Source organism: Lynx canadensis, chromosome E1 (genome assembly GCF_007474595.2).
Source record: "Lynx canadensis isolate LIC74 chromosome E1, mLynCan4.pri.v2, whole genome shotgun sequence".
NCBI classification, from domain to species: Eukaryota; Metazoa; Chordata; class Mammalia; order Carnivora; family Felidae; genus Lynx; species Lynx canadensis.
In genome coordinates this window covers 39,386,336-39,408,212 of record NC_044316.2, presented here as the reverse complement: position 1 = coordinate 39,408,212, position 21,877 = coordinate 39,386,336, and the positions used below count along the sequence as shown (strand labels likewise).

The 21,877-nt window shown below is 41.4% G+C and overlaps 3 protein-coding genes across 3 annotated transcripts in view; 2 read left to right on the top strand and 1 right to left on the bottom strand.

The window, feature by feature from the left end:
• Nucleotides 1-1,113: 1,113 nt before the first annotated feature.
• The window catches only part of LOC115501568 (keratin-associated protein 4-9-like), a 46,672-nt gene continuing 25,908 nt past the window's right edge, over nt 1,114-21,877 (bottom strand). The window contains 1 exon segment of the mRNA XM_030296677.2: nt 1,114-1,401. Within this exon segment, the coding sequence (XP_030152537.2) occupies nt 1,114-1,401 (288 nt within the window).
• Nucleotides 7,520-8,690, top strand: LOC115500306 (keratin-associated protein 9-1-like). The gene is given in 3 exon segments (XM_030294607.1): nt 7,520-8,271; nt 8,323-8,637; nt 8,639-8,690. Coding segments are annotated over 3 exon segments (1,119 nt in total).
• Nucleotides 18,760-19,248, top strand: LOC115501567 (keratin-associated protein 9-1-like). The gene has a single exon (XM_030296675.1). The coding sequence runs from the start codon at nt 18,760-18,762 to the stop codon at nt 19,246-19,248; it is 489 nt and encodes a 162-aa protein (XP_030152535.1).

The following is a 21,877-nucleotide window of genomic DNA, read 5'->3' as shown; positions in this document are numbered from 1 at the left end:
CCATTTTTTTATTACAGGGAATTACTTATTTTCTCATTCTGGTGGTAGATGTTTAGTAGAAGGAGGTTATTCTGAATTGGATTTGCACGAAACAAAGATATTAGTCAGTTTAGATGAGACTCTATTGTGAGGACGCAATGGATGCTAACAAGATTTCATGGTGACAGATTGCACGTGTGGCTGAACATATGGAGATGTGAAAGGCTCCCTGTTTTCTTGACAGCTCCAAAATGCAGTCCTACCTGCCCTCACATGTATCTGCTGCTTGCTGAGTTGTGAGAAACTGATTTTTGAACAGATGTTATCTGCATATATGAGGGGTTATTTCCTCCATTGTTAAAGGAGAAATTCATTTGCACAGCTTACTAGTCCTCAGTACTAAATATTATTGCTACTTTTACTGACATGTAAAAGTAGTTGCCTTTGAGCAGGAAAAAAAAAAATATCCAGTCCTGAATCTGAGTCTGTCCATTATTGGCTATATGAAATTACACAGTGAAATATTCTCACCTAAAAATGTGGAATACAATTCATGTTAGGCTGTTGTGTAGCTCATGTTTGATGATACATGTGGTACCCAATATGTATACAAGTTCTGATATCAATACAGTAAAACAAAACAATATGGGGAGAATTAGGGTATAGACTTTATTAAGAAGCATATAAGGCATGTAAAACACTTGCATCTAACGAGATGACTCAAATGATTATAAAAAAATGAAAGTAGGAGAAAGAATCATAAGTACATTGAAAATATGATTATGAAGTTTATTAATCAGTTGCAGGAATCTATGAAAAAAACATGAAAACTTGTTTTCTTAAGTTACTTTGAGGGAGCAGGTGATCCTGACTTCAGAATCAAAGCCAAGGCCATAACTTAGTACCAAGAATTTCTGAAGCTGCACATGAGCCACATACATGGGAGAGAGAGACTTGGAGGAAGTCCTCTGCACAGCATCAAGCTGATTCACAAGCTTATAAACATATATGAGAAACAAAAATGTTGGCGATTGCATGCTGGCTTTCACCAAAATCTAGAAAGGAAATTTGGCCCCCAAATGGCAAGCCAGTTAACAGGAGGGTGTTATGTGCAGATGGTGTTTGGTAAGACAATCAGCAGCAGGAAGGCTGGCAGCAGCTGGACCCACAGCCGCTAGACCCACAGCAGTTTTGTGCACAGCCGCTGGACCCACAGCAGCTGGGCTGGCAGCAGGTGGTCCTGCAGCAGCTGGTCCTGCAGCAGGTGGTATGATGGCAAGTTGAGCAGCAGCAAGGCTGGCAGCAGCTCGACCCACAACAGCAAGGCTGGCAGCAGCTGGACCCACAGCATGTGGGCTGGCAGCAGGTGGTCCTGCAGCAGGTGGTCCTGCAGCATGTAGTCTGGCAGCAAGGGGAGCAGCACAAGTGGGTCATGGTGTCAGGCATGGAGTATGGGTTCCTGTTCAGAGGTGAGTTTCTCAGATTTTGATGTTTCCTCCTGTTTTGGGATTTTTATGCACTGGTGTCTCCAAAGTTCGGACCAATGAACAGGACTTTCCGTGTTGTTTACATGTTTTTTTTTGTTTGTTTGTTTTTGTAGTAACTGGAGAATTGTCAAGGAGGAAGTTGTTCCTTTAAAGTGTTTTGAGGCTTCAATAATTTAGTCTTTGTCACTTTCTTAATTGAGAATACTACATAAGAACCTTTTCCAGAAATGAGAAAGTCAGGAATCAACACCAGCTACATTTCTGGTCATTTGACATGATGTGGTCATGTGATAGTTTCTGCTGGCTTAGCAAAGGTCAGAACAATTGTCCTTTGCCTGCTATGTTCCTTTGGGCATAGTTAGATGGGAAGTGTCCTTTATTTCTTCTCTGATCTTTGTTATTTCCTTCTTTATTGTAACTTTGGCTTTTGTTGTTGTTGTTCATTTTTAAAGTTCTTTGAGGTGTAAAATTGGTTGTTTATTTGAGATTTTTCTTGTTTCTTGATGTAGGCATTTATCACTATTAACTTCCTCTAAGAACTGCTTTTGCTGCATCGTGGAACTTTCGGTCCATTGTATTTCAGTTTTCATTTATCTCAGGGTAGTTTTTGATTTCTGTTTTGAATCCTTCTTTGACCCATTGGTTGTACACTGCATGTTACTTGGTTTCCACGTATTTGTGAATTTTGCAGTGTTCTTTTTCTAATTGATTTATACAGTTTCGACTCTTGTCATAAAATATGCTTGCTATGATTTTAATATTCTTTTTTAATAAAATTTTTAAGTTGTATTTATTGATTTTGAGAGAGCCAGAGACAGCATGAGTAAGGGAGGGGTAGAGAAGGGAAAGAGAGAATCCCAAGCAGGCTTCCCATGTCAGTGCAAGATCCAACTCACCAACCTGTGAGATCATGATCTGAGACGAAACCAAGAGTCAGGATGCTTAACCAACTGAGCCACCTTCGTGTCCCTTATTTTAATATTCTTAAATTTATTAAGACTTGCTTTGTGGTCTAATATATGATCTGTCCTGGATAATATTCCATGTGCACTTGAGAAGAATATGTGTTCTGTTGTTTTTGGATGGAATGTTCTATATATGTCTGTTAACTCCATCTGTTGTAACATTGTTTAAAGCCCATGTTTCCGTACTGATTTCTGTCTGGATCTTCTACCCATTGGTAAAAGTAGGGTATTAAAGATCTCTACTATTATTGTATTGTTGTATATTCCTCCCTTTAGGTATGTTAATATTCACTTCGTATTTTTAGGTGCTCCTATAATATAAACATTCTGATAGAGAAATAACATAAGCAATTCACCTGTTGGTGTTTCTCCAACAAAAACATGTAAATAAATAAATAAGTACATATATAATGAATATATAATGCAATGGTAAATGGGATAGATCCCTTGATTTCTCTTTCTGCAGATTCATAATTGGTGTATAGAAATGCAACCAATTTCTGTATGTTGATTTTATATCATGCGACTTTGCTGAATTCACGCATCAGTTCTAGCAGGTTTTTTTGTGGAGTCTTTTGGGGTTTCCATGTAGAGTATCATGTCATCAGCAAAGAGTGAAAGTTTGACATCTTCTTTGCCAATGTGTATGCCTTTTATTTCTCTTTGTTGTCTGATTGTTGTGGCTAGGACTTCCAACACTATGTTAAACAAAGGTGGTGAGACATCCCTGTTGTGTTCCTGACCTTAGGAGGAACAGTCTTTCCCCATTGAAGATATTAGTTGTGGGCCTATCATATATGGGCTTTTATGATGTTAGGGCATGTTTCTTCTATCCCTATTTTCTTGAGGGATTTTTATCAAGAAAGGATGTTGTATTTTGTCAAATGCTTTTTCTGCATCTATTGAAAATATCATATGGTTCTTATCCTTTCTTTTATTAATGTGGTGTTTCACATTGATTGATTTGCAAATATTGAACCAGTCCTGCAGCCCAGGAATAAACCCTGCTTGATCACAGTGAATATTATTTTAATGTACTGTTGAATTCGATTTACTAGTATCTTGTTGAGAATTTTTGCATCCTGGTTCATCAGAGATATTGGCCTATAATTCTCCTTTTTAGTGGAGTCTTTGATTGGTTTTGGAATCAAGGTAATGCTTCATAATGAGTTTGGAAGCTTTATTTCCATTTCTACTTTTTGGAACAGTTTGAGAAGAATAGGTATTAACTCTGCTTTAAATGTCTGGTAGAATTCTCCTGGGAAGCCACTGGCTGAGGACTCTTATTTGTTGGGAGAGTTTTGATAACTAATTCAATTTATTTTCTGGTTATGGCCCTGTTAAAATTTTCTATTTCCTCCTGTTTGTGCTCTGGTAGGTGTTAGTTTCTAGGAATTTGTCCAATTCTTTCAGACTGTCCAGTTTGTTGGCATATAGTTTTCCATAATATACTTTTATTATTGTTTGTACATCTGTGGTGTTGGTTGTGATCTTTCCTCTTTCATTTGTGATTTTATCTATCTGGGTCCTCTCTCTTTTCTTTTTGAGAAGTCTGGGTAGGAGTTTATCAATTTTGTTTATTATTTCAAAAAACCAGCTTTTAGTTTCATTGGAAAACTGGACAGCAAAATGCAGAAGAATGAACCTGGACCACTTTGTTACACCATACACAAAAATAAATTCAAAGTGGATGAAAGGCCTAAATGTGAGACAGAAACCATCAAAATCCTACAGGAGAAAACAGGCAACAATTTCTTTGACCTCAGCCGCAGCAACTTCTTACTTGACATGTCTCCAGAGGCAAGGGAAATAAAAGCAAAAAGGAGCTATTGGGACTTCATCAAGATAAAAAGCTTCTGCCCAGTGAAGAAAACAATCAACAAAACTAAAAGGCAACCAACAGAATGGGAAAAGATATTTGCAAATGACATACCAGATAAAGGCTTAATAGCCAAAATCTATAAAGATCTTTTCAAACTGAACACCCCAGAAACAAATAATCCAGTGAAGAAATGGGCAGAAGGCATGAATAGACACTTTTCCTAGGAAGACATCCAGATGGCTAACAGACACATGAAAAGATGCTCAACATCACTCATCATCAGAGAAATACAAATCAAAACCATAATACCACCTCAAGCATGACAGAATGGTTGAAATGAACAACTCAGGAAACAACAGATGTTGGCAAGGGTGCAGAGAAAGGGGAACCCTTTTTGCACTGTTTGTGGGAATGCGAAGTGGTGCAGCCTCTCTGGAAAATTGTATAGAGTTTCCTCAAAAAATTAAAAATAGAACTATCCTACGACCCAGTGATTGCACTACTAGGTAATTATCCAAAGGATTAAAAAATGCTGATTTGAAGGGGCACATGCACCCCAGTGTTTATAGCAGCGATATCAACAATAGCCAAATTATGGAGGCACCTGTGTGGCTCAGTTGGTTAAGCATCTGACTCGATTTCAGCTCAGGTCATGATCTCATGGTTCATGAGTTCAAGCCCTGCGTTGGGCTTCACACACTGATAGTTCAGAGCCTGCTTAGGAGTCTCTCTCTCTGTCTCTCTCTCCCTCTCTCTCTCTCATATAAACTTAAAAAAAATAGCCAAATTATGAAAAGAGCCCAAATGTCCATCAATTGATGAATGGATTAGATAGATAGATAGATAGATAGATATAGACATAGATATAGATATAGATACATACATAGATATATACATATCTATACATATATACACATATCTATATACATATCTATACATATATGTATATATTGTATACATATGTACAATGGAATTCTACTCAGCAATCAACAAATGAAATCTTGCCATTTGCAACAATGTGGATGGAACTTCCCTTATGCTAAGTGAAATAAGTCAGTCAGAGAAAGACAAATATATGATTTCATTCATATGTGGAATTTAAGAAACACAACAGATGAACATAGGGGAGAGAAAGGAAAAATAAGATAAAAACAGAGAGGGAAACAAACCATAAGAGACTCTTAAACACAGAGAACAAACTGAGGGTTGCTGGAGGGGAGGTGGGTGGGGGGATGGGCTGAATGGGTGATGGGTCTCAAGGAGAGGACTTGTTGGGATGAACACTGGGTGTTATATTGTAAGTTACAAATCACTGGTTCTACTCCTGAAACCAACAGTACACTGTATGTTAACTGACTTGAATTTAAATAAATAAAACTTTAAAATAATAAAAAATAACGAATATATATCATAAGACTCATACAATAGAATTAATAGAACATTTTAATATTTGTAATATTTTTGATAGTTCCCAGCTGCAACAATATATATCACAATATATATCAATGGTATAAATATACATATATATGTACCACAATATATATCAATGGTAGATAAGCAAATACATTATATCATATTTATTCATTGGAAAATTATAAAGAAACAGAATTGAAGGAATTTCCTATATAAATCTCACATTCATAATATAAAGTAAAAGTAGCCAATTCTATGTTTCCTTTATAAAAAAAATCTAAAAACATTTGAAGTGACTATTAACATATACAATGTGTGAGTCAATAGACTGATAACCTACCTTTGGGTATGATGAAGGATATAATTTGAAGGGGATGAAGTAAAATTCTATTTGCTAACCTGGTATTAGTGACATGGATGTTCATTTGGTGATATTCTATCATATTTAAAACGATTAACTTTAATGCATTATAATTTAAAAATTGAAGAACTTAAAATTGTTTTTAATGTTTATTTATTTTGAGAGAGAGAAAAAGAGTATGAGCAGGGGATGGGCAGAGAAAGAGAGAGAGGGAGAGAGAGAATCCAAAGCAGGCTCCATGCTCAGAGCAGAGCCCGATGTGGGGCTCAACTCATGACCACAAGATCACGACAGAGAGATCACAACAGAGAGATCACGACCCAAGCTGATATCAAGAGTCAGTTGTTTACCTAACTGAGCCACCCAGGCATCTCAATTGAAGTACTTTTTAAAATTAATGTTAATGTCCATGACCCATTTATCAGGACACTTGTTGGGATGAGCACTGGATGTAATATGTAAGTGACAAATCACTAAATTCTACTCCTAAAACCAGTATTACAATATATAACTAACTTGGACTTAAATAAATAAAAAATAAATAAGATGAATATTAAGCTCTAAAAACATTTGCACATTTTAGAACTCACAAATACCTTAAGTGTCATCTTACCTAGACTACTCCTTCAATTAAAAGAAAGTAGGAGAAAAAAATATATAATGAGTTATATGAGGTCAATGACTATGTAAAAAATGAATTAGGATTAAGTCATGAACTTACCCTGCTTTCCCCAAACCACCCCAGTTATATCAATGAAATTCCACGTGCTGGGAAAGCCCTCAGTTCTGGACCATTTATCACTCAGGATGTTAACTGACTGATGCTTGCTTAGTCCCAGTGTACTGCTGCTGCTTCTACCCACCTGCTTTGGTTTTGCCTTCCCATATGGAAGATATTATGCCAGACATCCTGTACCCAAAGATCCTTGGATTGGGATATGTAGGTAGCAGAGGGTACTACAACAGACAGATGCTTATGGGAGTCTTTAATCAGGCTCTGTGGGGGAAACAGACTTGGGCTTAGGCATGATTCAGTTCATCTGTGTAAACATGTCAGCATCATGCCCCTCAACCCAGAGATATTCCCATTCTATGTACAACATAAGGACCAAACCTGGGGAAGGACAACTGTGCTGATCCTACCCAGCTCAGTGGGAACTTGATCACATGCTGTGATGATCACTGAAGCAAGACCAATGTTGATGATGTGAATAACTTTCTTTCATCTGAAAATGGTTCTATGAGTTATTCTCCAATAGAAAACATATTAAACACTTATTTTGTAAAAATTCATAATATTTAGGAAACAACTTCCTTTTTTACAATTCCTCTAGTGACTATGGAAAACAATGTAAACACCAACAAGGAAAGTCCTGCCCATTGGTCTAAACTTTGGGGGTCCAGCGCATAAAAGCCCCAGATCCGGAGGAAGCACCAGAATCTGAAAACCTCACCTCTGGACAGGACCTGCCCACTCTCCACCCCTGACACCATGACCCACTCGTGCTGGTCCTCTTGCTGCCAGCCTATGTGCTGCAGGACCACCTGCTGCCGGACCACCTGCTGCCAGCCCAGCTGCTGTGGGTCCAGCGGCTGTGGACACAACTGTGGTGGGTCTAGCGGCTGTGGGTCGAGCTGCTGCCAGCCTTGCTGCTGCCCAACTTGCTGTCATACCACCTGCTGCCGGACCACCTGCTGCCAGCCCAGCTGCTGTGGGTGTAGCGGCTGTGGACACAACTGCGGTGGGTCTAGCGGCTGTGGTTCCAGCTGCTGCCAGCCTTGCTGCCGCCCAACTTGCTGTCACACCACCTGCTGCCGGCCCAGCTGCTGTGGGTGTAGCAGCTGTGGACACAACTGCGGTGGGTCTAGCAGCTGTGGCTCCAGCTGCTGCCAGCCTTGCTGCCGCCCAACTTGCTGTCACACCACCTGCTGCCGGACCACCTGCTGTAGGACCACCTGCTGCCAGCCCAGCTGCTGTGGGTCCAGCGGCTGTGGACACAACTGCGGTGGGTCTAGCGGCTGTGGCTCCAGCTGCTGCCAGCCTTGCTGCCGCCCAACTTGCTGTCACACCACCTGCTGCCGGACCACCTGCTGTAGGACCACCTGCTGCCAGCCCAGCTGCTGTGGGTCCAGCGGCTGTGGACACAACTGCGGTGGGTCTAGCGGCTGTGGCTCCAGCTGCTGCCAGCCTTGCTGCCGCCCAACTTGCTGTCACACCACCTGCTGCCGGACCAGCTGCTGTGGGTCCAGCGGCTGTGGACACAACTGTGGTGGGTCTAGCGGCTGTGGGTCCAGCTGCTGCCAGCCTTGCTGCCGCCCAACTTGCTGTCATACCACCTGCTGCCGGACCACCTGCTGCCAGCCCAGCTGTTGTGGGTCTAGCGGCTGTGGGTCCAGCGGCTATGGACAAAACTGCTGTGGGTCCCACTACTGCCAGGCAGTTTGCTGTACCCCTGTGTACTGCACGAGAACCTGCTACCACCCCACCTGCTGCTGCCTGCCTGGGTGCCTAGCCCAGGACTGTGGATCCAGCCGCTGCTAGCCTGACTACTGCCCAATATGCTGTCAGTCCACTTGCTGTAGGACCACATGCTGCTGCCCTTGCTGTGTCCAGCTGCTGCAAGCCTTCTTTGTTATTCATCTGCCTATTTAAGAGCTTGTGAATCAGATTGATGAAGTATGGACCACTTTTTTAAAATTATATTCTTCCTTATGTCCTGTGAATCACATGCCCTGTATCCTGCTTCATGTATCCTGCTATGGAGCCATGATCTCTGCTTTGACTCCAGGTCTTTGACTCATGTCTTCATCCTGTCCCTCTAAGTATCTAGATAAAGAAACAAATCCTTATGACTCATACATGGGTGTCAGCAAATAATGAAAGACTTCATATCATTTTTATATTTCAGTCCTCCTATGATGCTTTCTACCTGTCATGATCACTTTGAATATCTCCCTAGATGCAGAGAGTCTTACTTATATTTCTTAATAAATCCTGTTCTATTCTGAATCTCATTTTGTCTCTCTTTTTTTTTTTTTGTCAAGTGCTCCCAATGTGAGAATTTATACACAAGTTGCCTATCAAATGTAATGTCCATTTGGAGCCTCATATAGTCTTCCACAAATTATTATCTCCACTTTTGGATAAGGAAAGTTCACAGCAGAATGTCGTAGCTGACATGGACAGACTCAGATCCCAGACTACATCTCCTTCCCTTTCTGAAGTGCACTTACATTCATATCTCCAGTCGTGTTAGAAAACACCCTGGGTGGAGAAGCCAAGATGGCGGAACAGCATGGAAGTTTTTTGTGTGTCTCGCATCCATGAAATACAGCCAGACCAACACTAAACCATCCTGCACACCTAGAAAACCAATCTGAGGATTAACACAACAATATGCACAACCTGAACCACAGAACTCAGCAGGTACACAGTGTGGAGAGGTGAACCTGGGGAAAGAGAAGCCTTGGAGGGCAGGGAGCAGCTTTTGCATGTGGAGAGAGGATGGAGACAGCAGGGGGTGTGTGGATACGGGAAAAGCACCCCTCCCCAAAAGCAGCTGGAGAGAAAGTGGAAAAGTGGAAACAGCTGCAAGGACTGAACTAAACAGGGAGAAAGGAGAAAGAAGAGGGTTTAAATTCCATTAAGACTGTAAACAGGGGTGTGCAGAGTCTGAAACTCTGCAGCTCAATACCTGGAGGTGCTCTGGTGGGAAGGGCGAATCCTCAGGAGCAGAGTGCGCCACATGGGGAGAAGCGGTTCCACTGCTGGAAGGACATTTGGTAGAGGCTGTGAGGCCACCTGGGCCCAGCAGACCCCAGAGAATGGCCACATTCGCTGATGCTGGAACGATGTCATTGGGGGTGAAGCCTGGTGCCAGATGTGTGTTGTGATTTGCCATAATCCCTGAGGTGGTGCTGCTACACTGTCTCATGAACTTTTCCTGGGGTGGGCTGGCACCTGGCCCCAGTCTCTGGACATTGGCAGCAGCACAGTCCTGCAAGCGTCCCTGGGTGCAGCTGGCACCCAGCCATTGCTTGGTGAGATCCTCCGTGGAGGGTCAAAGCCACAGTCCCTCAGAAGTGGGGGGCCAGGGAAGGCAGCCGCATCTGAGACAAAACTCAGGAGGGAGGTGCTGCCTGGGGCTCAGTCATAGACAGTGTGGAAGCGGAGAGTGGACGGAAGCCAAAGACGAAGGACAGAGTTCCCATACTAGAGACTGGGTAGCTGGGTAACACCATTTTCACTGCTCCCGCCCATGCGCATACGTACCTACAAGCACCACAATCCACCCCAGTAGGCTAGCAGCGCCATCTAGTGGAGAACGGAGCCATTACACTAAGCCCCGCCCAACTGGGCCAACCTCGCTCTCCAAGAACACAAGTCTCACCGCCTGCTAAGTTCATGGACTATGAAGTACTTCATAATTTGACTTCTAGGGAAAAATGAAGTAATTTCAGTCATATTTCAGTCTGTTAGCTGGTCCACCTATTCAACTTTCTTTCTTTCTTTTTTTTTTTCTCTCTTTTTCATTTCTTTTATTTTTCTTAAATACAGAAAGGGAAAAAATTCATTTTTATTTTCAATTTTTATTAAACATATTTTTCTTTAATTTTTTCTACTATAGTTTTTACCTTTTGTAAAGTTTTTCAAAATATATTTTATTTCCATAATTTCATTTTAGTCTACCTCAGTGTATTCATTTTTTCAAATTTTCAAACAATTTATTTTTTTTCTTTTTTCTCCTTTTTTTTCTTTAATTTATCAAGCCACTTGCAACACCCAGACCAAAACACATCTAGGATCTACCATCATTTATTTGATTTGTGTTTCTGTGTGTTTAATTTTAATATTTTTTTATTTTCATTTTAATTTTTTCTACCTCGTTAATTGCTTTTCTCCCTTCAAAATGATGAAATGAAGGAATTCACCCCAAAAGAAACAGCCGGAAGAAACGACAACCAGGGACTTAACCAACACAGATACAAGCAAGATGTCTGAACCAGAATTTAGAATCATGATAATAAGAATACTAGCTGGAGTCGAAAATAGATTAGAATCCCTTTCTGCAGAGATAAAAGAAGTAAAAGCTAGTCAGGATGAAGTAAAAAATGCTACAACTGAGCTGCAATCTCGAATGGATGCTGCAGCAGCAAGGATGGATGAGGCAGAGCAGAGAATCAGCGATATAGAGAACAAACTTACAAAGAATAATGAAGCAGAAAAAAAAAGAGGGAGATTAAGGCAAAAGAGAACGATTTAAGAATTAGAGAAATCAGTGACTCATTTAAAAGGAACAACATCAGAATCACAGGGATCCCAGAAGAGGAAGAGAAAGAAATAGGGGTAGTAGAGTTATGTGAGCAAATCATAGCAGAAAACTTTCCTAACCTGGAGAAAGACACAGACATCAAAATCCAGGAAGCACAGAGGACTCCCATTAGATTCAATAAAAACCGACCACCAACAAGGCATATCATAGTCAAATTCACAAAATACTCAGGCAAGGAGAGAATCATGAAAGCAGCAAGGTAAAAAAAAGTCCTTAACCTACAAGGGAAGACAGATCAGGTTTGCAGCAGACCTGTCCACAGAAACTTGGCAAGCCAGAAAGGAGTGGCAGGATATATTCAATGTGCTGAATCAGAAAAATATGCAGCCAAGAATTCTTTATCCAGCAAGGCTATCATTCAAAATAGAAGGAGAGATAAAAAGTTTCCCAGACAAACAAAAATTAAAGGAGTTTGTGACCACTAAACCAGCCTTGCAAGAAATTTTAAGGGGGACTCTCTTAGGGGAGAAAAGATGAATAAACAAACAAACAAACAAACAAATAAATACCAAAGGCAACAAAGATTAGAAAGGACCAGAGACCACCACCAGAAACCCCAACTCTACAAGCAACATAATGGCAATGAATTCACATCTTTCAATACTCACTCTAAAAGTCAATGGACTCAATGCTCCAATCAAAAGACATAGGGTAACAGAACGGATAAGAAAACAAGACCCGCCTATATGCTGTTTACAAGAGACCCACTTTAGACCTAAAGACACCTTTAGATTGAAAGTAAGGGGATGGAGAACCATCTATCACGCAAAAGAAAGCCGGAGTAGCCATACTTCTATCAGACAATCTAGACTTTAAAATAAAGACTGTATGGGGCGCCTGGGTGGCTCAGTCGGTTAGGCGGCCGACTTCGGCTCGGGTCATGATCTCGCGGTCCGTGAGTTCGAGCCCCGCGTCAGGCTCTGTGCTGACAGCTCAGAGCCTGGAGCCTGTTTCAGATTCTGTGTCTCCCTCTCTCTGACCCTCCCCTGTTCATGCTCTGTCTCTCTCTGTCTCAAAAATAAATAAACGTTAAAAAAATTTTAAATAAAATAAAATAAAATAAAGACTGTATCAAGAGATGCAGAAGGGCATTATATCATAATCTAGGGGTCTAGCCACTAAGAAGACCTAACAATTGTAAACATTTATGCGCCAAATGTGAAAGCACCCAAATATATAAATCAATTAATCACAAACATAAGGAAACTCATTGATAGTAATACCATAATAGTAGGAGACTTCAAAACCCCACTCACAATAATGGACACATCATCTAATCAGAAAATCAACAAGGAAACAATGACTTTGAATGACACACTGGACCAGATGGACTTAACAGATATATTCAGAACATTTCATCCTAAAGCAGTGGAATATACATTCTTCTCCAGTGCACATGGAATGTTCTCTAGAATAGACCACATACTGGGACATAAATCATCCCTCAGCAAGCACAAAAAGATCGAGATCATACCGTGCATATTTTCAGACCACAACACTATGAAACTCGAAATCAACCACAAGAAAAGATTTGGAAAGGTAACAAATACTTGGAGACTAAAGAACATCCTACTAAAGAATGAATAGGCTAACCAAGAAGTTAAAGAGGAAATTAAAAAGTATATGGAATCCAATGAAAATGATAATACCACAACCCAAAACCTCTGGGATGCAGCAAAGATGGTCATAAGAAGAAAGTATATAGCAATCCAGGCCTTCCTAAAGAAGGAAGAAAGGTCTCAGATACACAACCTAACCTTACACTTTAAAGTGCTGAAAAAAGAACAGCAAATAAAACCCAAAACCAGAAGAAGACAGGAAATAACAAAGATTAGAGCACAAATTAATGCTATAGCAATCAAAAAGCAGAAGAGATCAATGAAACCAGAAGCTGGTTCTTTGAAAGAATTAACAAAATTGATAAACCCCTAGCCAGTTTGATCAAAAAGAAAAAGGAAAGGACCCAAATAAATAAAATCATGAATTAAAGAGGAGAGATCACAACCAACAAAGCAGAAATAAAAACATTAATAAGAGAATACTATGAGCAATTATATGCCAATAAAATGGGCAATCTGGAAGAAATGGACAAATTTCTAGAAACATATACACTACCAAAACTGAAACAGGAAGAAACAAAATTTGAACAGACCCATAACCAGTAAAGAAATTGAATTAATAATCAAAATCTCCCAAAAAACAAGAGTCCAGGGCCAGATGGCTTTCCAGGGGAATTCTACCGAACATTTAAGGAAGAGTTAACACTTATTCTCTTGAAGCTGTTCCAAAAAATAGAAATGAAAGGAAAACTTTCATAACCTTTCTATGAAACCAGCATTACCTTGATTCTAAAACCAACCCAACTAAAAAGGAGAACTATAGACCAATTTACCTAATGAACATGGATGCAAAAATCCTCAACAAGATATTAGCCAACTGGATCCAACAATACTTAAAAAAATTATTCACCACGACCAAGTGGGATTTATACCTGGGATGCAGGGCTGGTTCAATATCTGTAAAACAATTAATGTGATTCATCATATCAAAGTTCATCATAAAAGAAAGTTCAAGAACCATATGATCCTCTCAATAGATGCAGAGAAAGCATTTGACAAAATACAGCATCCTTTCTTGATAAAAATCCTCAAGAAAGTAGGGATAGGAGGATCATACCTTGAGATCTTAAAAGCCATATATGAATGACCCAACACTAATATCATCCTCAATGGGGAAAATCTGAGAGCTTTCCCCCTAAGGTCAGGAACACGACAGGGATGTCCACTCTCACCACTGTTATTCAACATAGTATTGGAAGTCTTAGCCTCAGCAATCAGACAACACAAAGGAATAAAATGCATCCAAATCGTCCAGGAGGGAGCCAAACTTTCACTCTTTGCAGATGACATGATACTCTATATGGAAAACCCAAAAGATTCCACCAAAAAACTGCTAGAACTGATTCATGAATCCAGCAAAGTTGCAGGATATAAAATCAATGCACAGAAATTGGTTGCATTCCTATACACCAACAATGAAGCAACAGAAAGAGAAATCAAGGAATCGATCCCATTTAAAATTGCCCCCAAAACCATAAAATACCTAGGAATAAATCTAACCAAAGAGGTGAAAAAACTATACAATGGAAACTATATAAAGGTTATGAAAGTAATTGAAGAAGACACAAAAAAAATGGAAAAAGATTCCATGCTCCTGGGTAGGAAGAACAAATATTGTTAAAATGTCAATACTACCCAAAGCAATCTACATATTCAATGCAATCCCTATCAAAATAACACCAGCATTCTTCACAGAGCTAGAACAAGTAATCCTCAAATTTGTATGGAACCAAAAAAGACCCTGAAAAGCCAAAGCAATCTTGAAAAAGAAAACCAAAGCAGGGAGCATCACAATCCCAGACTTCAAGCTATACTACAAAGCTGTAATCATCAAAACAGTATGGTACTGGCACAAGAACAGACATTCAGATCAATAGAACAGAATGGAGAATCCAGAAATGGAGCCACAAACGTATAGCCAACTAATCTTTGACAAAGCAGGAAAGAATATCCAGTGGAATAAAGACAGTCTCTTCAGCAAGTGGTGCTGGGAAAACTGGATAGCAACATGCAGAAAAAATGAACCTGGACCACTTTCTTACATCGTACACAAAAATAAACTCAAAATGGATGAAAGACCTAAATGTAAGACAGGAAGCCATCAAAATCCTTGAGGATAAAACAGGCAAAAACCTCTTTGATCTTGCCCACAGCAACTTCTTACTCAACACGTCTCCGGAGGCAAGGGAAACAAAAGCAAAAATGAACTACTGGGACCTCATCAAAATAAGCTTCTGCACAGCAAAGGAAACAATCAGCAAAACTAAAAGGCAACCCATGGAATGGGAGAAGATATTTGCAAATGACATATCAAATAAAGGGTTAGTATCCAAAATCTATAAAGAACTTATCAAATCAACACCCCCAAAACAAATAATCCAGTGAAGAAATGGGCAAAAGACATGAATAGACACTTCTCCAAAGAAGACATTCAGATGGCCAACCAACACATGAAAAAATGCTCAACATCACTCACCATCAGGGAAATACAAATCAAAACCACAATGAGATACCACCTTACACCTGTCAGAACGGCTAACATTAACAACTCAGGCAAAAACAGATGTTGGCGAGGATGCGGAGAAAGAAGTACCCTTTTGCACTGCTGGTGGGAATGCAAGCTGGTGCAGCCACTCTGGAAAACCATATAGATTCCTCAACAACTTAAAAATAGAACTACCCTATGACCCAGCAATTGCCCTACTAGGCATTTATCCCAGGGATACAGGTGTGCTGTTTCAAAGGGACATATGCATCCCAATGTTTATAGCAGCACTATCAACAATAGCCAAAGTATGGAAACAGCCCAAATGTCCATCGATGGATGACTGGATAAAGAAGATGTGGTATACATATACAATGGAGTATTACTTGCCAATCAAAAAGAATGAAATCTTGCCATTTGTAACTACGTGGATGGAACTGGAGGGTATTATGCTAAGTGAAATTAGTCAGAAAAGACAAAAATCATATGACTTCACTCATATGAGGACTTTAAGAGACAAAACAGATGAACATAAGGGAAGGGAAACAAAAATAATACAAAAACAGGGAGGGACAAAATTTAAGAGACTCTTAAATATGAAGAACAAACAGAGGGTTACTGGAGGGGTTGTGGGAGATGGGATGGGCTAAATGGATAAGGAGCATTAAGGAATCTACTCCTGAAATCATTGTTGCACTATAAGCTAACTAAGTTGGGTGTAAATTAAAAAAAAAAAAAAAACATTAAAAAAAAAAACACCCTGGGTCTGAGCACCAGCAAGATGTTCATTTGAGTGTCTTCTTTGACCACATAAGTATAGTTTTCCTGTATATGCAGGTGACTCTGGGTCAAAGTTGTAGACATCAGTGTTCTACAATTCAGACATCAGAAGCCATATATGAGGGCAGCGGGACCTGCCCTGTAGAGCTCTTGTGAACACAAGATCGCTTTGTTGCCTTGGGTGCTGCCCAGGCCCTCAGCACACCTCTGCATCAGATATAGGTGAGCAGGCGGTGTCCTCATGGGAAAGAGACACATCTGAACACACTTGTTTTTGCATGTGAAGCAAAAATCACATGCAAGAAATCACATTCTTGTATGGCTTCCTAGTCCTCAGGACCTAATGGCAGAGTAAAAAGGTATTAGTTAGTTTTCTGCCAAACATATTATGCTTCCCAACTGTAAGGCAATTTGTTATCATGATCAAAATGTTACCAAGACAATTAAGGAAAAACAATGTCAGAGACTGAGAGACCATGCAATGGGCATGTATGACTTTGAGAAATCCATGAGCTTTGGACCATCTAAGGAACAGAACACCTTCCATTTTTTTTGTGAAGGAACCATGAAGTATTTGATGGGAAAAAGATGCCTGTTCCAGGGAAGTGAGAAGAATGTGAGAAAGAAGAAAGAGAAAAAAATGTGGGCATTCATAGGAGTCATGATGGACAGAAGGCTGGTGCTTCTGGTCCTGAAATAATGGTGCTCCCTCAGCATTCAGAGATGTGGGGCTTGATTCGAGTTCTGAGAGGAATATGAGACTATGCTCCGGGTCACCTCCTGGGAGCAGTGGAAGGACCTCTGATGAGCTACAAAGGGTCATGTCTGGGACACATGCCAACGTTGGAGCTTAGGCATCCAGGATCCTCTGGAGAGACTGTCAAGGGCAAACTTGCCTACTGCTGGTTCTTTTTTTTTTAATGTTTATTTTTTGAGAGAGAGAGACAGGGTGCAAGTGGGGGAGGAGAAGAGAGAGAGAGGAAGACACAGAATCTGAAGCAGGCTCCAGGCTCTGAGATGTCAGAACAGAACCCGATGTGGGACTCGAACCCACGAGCCATGAAATCATGACCTGAGCTGAAGTCAGACACTTAACTGACTGAGCCACCCAGGCGCCCCCAGAGCTGGAGTCTTTATAAACCAAATCTCCAGAAGCAAGAGTTGAGTATTTTCTTAGTGTGGCACACACAGGTAGCATGACATTGTGCTGTCCATGAAAAGAGCCCATAGGCACAGAGATGCAGATCTGGTGGGTAGAAATTGTCCTAAACACACAAATTTCTGAGATATATGGCTGGTGTATTCAATACATCTTGGACAATCTATGGTTTTCATCACTCTTTCCAACATTTTCTTAATTTGATTAATAAGCTGATACATTTTCTGGATGAAACAAAGATAAGATGGAGGAGGATGAAGGGGAAGGGGAGGAGGAGGAGTAAGGAGGCAAGGAGAGAGGAAGAAATGAAAGAAGGAGACAGAAAAGAAAAGAAAAAAGAAAAGGAAAAGGAAAAAGAAAAGGAAAGAAACTTCAGAACAGAGGAGAGGAGAGGAGAGGAGAGGAGAGGAGGGGGAAGGGAAGGGAAGGGAAGGGAAGGGAAGGGAAGGGAAGGGAAGGGAAGGGAAGGGAAGGGAAGGGAGGAAGGAAAGAGAGCAAATGTACATAAAAGTGTAATCAGCTACGTGAAGACACTGACAAGGCTGGCTAACAAGGTAAGGACTAAGTCACCAATTCACCCTGGTTTGCCCATACTGCCCCACTTATAACACCTGAAAGTCCCACATCCTGTGAAAGCATTCAATCTAGGTAAATTAGGAGTACTGGTCAAAAAGGACTCACACTTACTGATGCTTGCTTAGTCCCAGTGTAGTGCTGCTGCATCTACCCACCTGCTTTGGTTCTGTCTTGCCACATGGAAGAGATGATGCCAGACATCCTCTACCCAAGAGACTTTGGTTGAACTGGGATACAAGTTGAGTAGGGTGCTATGGGAGACAGATTTGCCTGTGGAAGTCTTGAATCAGGTTTTTGTGGGGAAACAGACCTGGGCTCATGCAGCTACTAAATTTGTCCCTGTGAACATACCAGCATCATGCCCATCACCTCAAGGATACTCCCAATCCACATACAACCTAAAGATAAAGCTGGGGAGGGACCACTGCTCTAACCCTAACTAGCAGGAACTAGATCACATGATGCAATGGTCATTGACATGAGAATGATGCTGCTGTTGTGACCACCTCCCTTTCACCTGAAAATGTTTCTGTGAGTTATTCTCAAATAGGAAACCATTAAACACTTATTTGTAACGATTCCTAACATTTAGGAAACAACTTCCTCATTTATGATTCCCCAGTGACTATGGAAAACGATGTAAACACCAACAAGGAAAGTTTTGCCCATTGGTCTAAACCTCGGGGGTCCAGCGCATAAAAGCCCCAGAACCGGAGGAGGCACCAGAATCTGACAACCTCACCTCTGGACAAGACCTGCCCACCCTCCACTCCTGACACCATGACCCACTCGTGCTGCTCCTCTTGCTGCCAGCCTATGTGCTGCAGGACCACCTGCTGCCGGACCACCTGCTGCCAGCCCACATGCTGTGGGTCCAGCGGCTGTGGGTCGAGCTGCTGCCAGCCTTGCTGCCGCCCAACTTGCTGTCACACCACCTGCTGCCGGCCCAGCTGCTGTGGGTGTAGCAGCTGTGGACACAACTGCGGTGGGTCTAGCGGCTGTGGCTCCAGCTGCTGCCAGCCTTGCTGCCGCCCAACTTGCTGTCACACCACCTGCTGCCGGACCACCTGCTGCCAGCCCAGCTGCTGTGGGTCCAGCGGCTGTGGGTCCAGCGGCTGTGGACAAAACTGCTGTGGGTCCCACTGCTGCCAGCCAGTTTGCTGTACCCCCGTGTACTGCACGAGAACCTGCTACCACCCCACCTGCTGCTGCCTGCCTGGGTGCCTAGCCCAGGGTTCTGGATCCTGCTGCCAGCCTTCCTGCTGCTGATTGCCTCGCCAAGAACAACCATCTGACTTGCCACTTGGGAATTGGTCACCGCCAAGCGTTGCAGAAAGCCAGCCCACAATCCCCAACATCTCGGTTATTCATCCACCTGTTTACAATCTTGTGAATCACCCTGATGAAGTGTGGACCGCTTCTCCCTGATTCGCTTCTTCTTTCCTTCCTCTGGGTCATGTGCCAGCTTCACCCATCCTGATACAGAGTGAGGATCTCTGTTTGTCTCCATAGTCAAGAACTTTATCCTGTCCCTCTAAATACGTCAGCGAAACAACTCCTCAGGAATGACCTATAACTCGTGGAAACTACTGAAAGCCCACACGGGTATGTTTTCTTTCTCGGTGTACTCAAGAAGCTTGTATGCCTCTTGCTGCCTGTCATGTGCCCTTTCAATGTCTCCCTAGACGCGGGGAGTCTCACCTGTATCTCTTAATAAATTCTCTATCATTTGGAATCACCTATTGTCTTTGGTTTATTTTATTTTATTTTATTTTATTATTTTAATATAGTTTATTTTCCAATTGGCTAACATACAACACCCAGTGCTCATCCCAACAAGGGCCCTCCTCAATGCCCATCACCCATTTTCCCCTCTCCCGCACCCCTGCCATCCATCCTCAGTTTGTTCTCTGTATTTCAGAGTCTCTTGTGGTTTGCCTCCCTCTCTCTCTGTTTGTAACTATTGTTTTTGCCCTTGCCTTCCCCCACGGACTTCTGTTCAGTTTCTCAAGATCCACATATGAGTGATAATGTAGGAGACTTGTCCTTCTTTGACTGACTGATTTCACTCAGCGTAATGCATCCAGTTGCATTCATGTTGCTGCAAATGGCCAGATTTCATTCTTCTCATTGCCAAGTGGTATTCCATTGTATATATAAATCACATCTTCTTTATCCATTCATCAGTTGATGGACATGTAGGCTCTTTCCATATTTTGGCTACTGTTGAAAGCGTTGCTAGAAACATTGGGGTCATGTGCCCCCAGCATCAGCACTCCTGTATCCCTCGGGTAAATTCCTAGAAGTGTTACTTCTGGGTCATAGTGTAGTTCTATGTTTAAGTTTTTGAGGAACCTCCATACTGTTTTCCAGAGCGGCTGTCCCACTTTGCATTTCCACCAACAGTGCAAGAGGGTTCCGTTTCTCCACATCCTTGCCAGCATGTGTAGTTTCCTGATTTGTTCACTTTAGCCACTCTTACCGGTGTGGGGTGGTATCTCAGTGTGGTTTGATGTGTATTTCCCTTATGAGGAGTGATGCTGAGCATCTTTTCATGTGTCTGTTGGCCATCTGGATATCTTCTTTGGAAAAGTGTCTATTTGTGTCTTCTGTCCATTGTGTCAAGAGCATACTTAAACATCATAAAAGCCATATATGAAAAGCCCACAGCTAATATCATCCTCCATGGGGAAAAACTGAGAGTGTTCCCCGTGAGAGCAGGAACACGACAGTCATGTCCACTCTAACCACTGTTGTTTAACATAGTGTTTGAAGCCCTAGCATTAGCAATCGGACAGCAAAAATGAAATAAAAGGCATGAAAATTGGCAAAGAGGAAGTCAAACTTTCCCTTTTTGCAGACGACATGGTACTCTACATGGACAACCCAAAAGACTCCAAAAGAAGACCCCCTAGAACTGATACATGACTCAGTAAAGTCGCAGGGTACAAAATCAATGTACAGAAATCCATTGAATTTTTAGACACCAATAGTGAAGCAACAGAAAGAGAAATAAAGAAACTGATCCCACTTACAACTGCACCAAGAACGATAAAATCCCTAGGAATAAACCTAACCAAAGAGGTAAAAGATCTGTATGCTGAAAACTAGAGAAAGCTTATGAAGGAAATTGAAGAAGATGCAAAGAAATGGAAAAGCATTCCATGCTCATGGGTTGGAAGAATAAATATTGTTAAAATGTCAATACTACCCAAAGCAATCTACACATTCAATGCAATCCCAATCAAAATTGCACCAGCACTCTTTTCAAAGCTAGAAGAAACAGTCCTACAATTTGTATGGAACCACAAAAGACCCTGAAGAGCCAAAGTAATACTGAAAAGAAATCCTGAAAACCAAAGCGGGAGGCATCACAAACCCAGACTTTAGCTTCTACTACAAAGCTGTAATCATCAAGACACTATGGTATTGGCACAAAAACAGACACACAGATCAATGGAACAGAATAGAGAATCCAGAATTGGACCCACAAATGTATGGCCAACTAATCTTTGACAAAGCAGGGAAGAGTATTCAGTGGGAAAAAGACAGTCTCTTTGGCAAATGGTGCTGGGAGAACTGGAAAGCAACATGCAAAAGAATGAAACTGGACCACTTTCTTTTACCATACACAAAAACAAACTCAAAATGGATGAAAGACCTAAATATGAGACCGGAAACCATCAAAACCCTAGAGGAGAAAACAGGCAACAACCTCTTCAACCTCAGCCACAACAATTTCTTATTAAAAGCATCTCCAAAGGCATGGGAATTCAAAGCGAAAATGAACTATTGGGACCTCATTAAGATAAAACCCGTATGCACCGCAAAGGGAACAATCAACAAAACTGAAAGACGACCGATGGAATGGGAAAAGATATTTGCAAATGACACATTG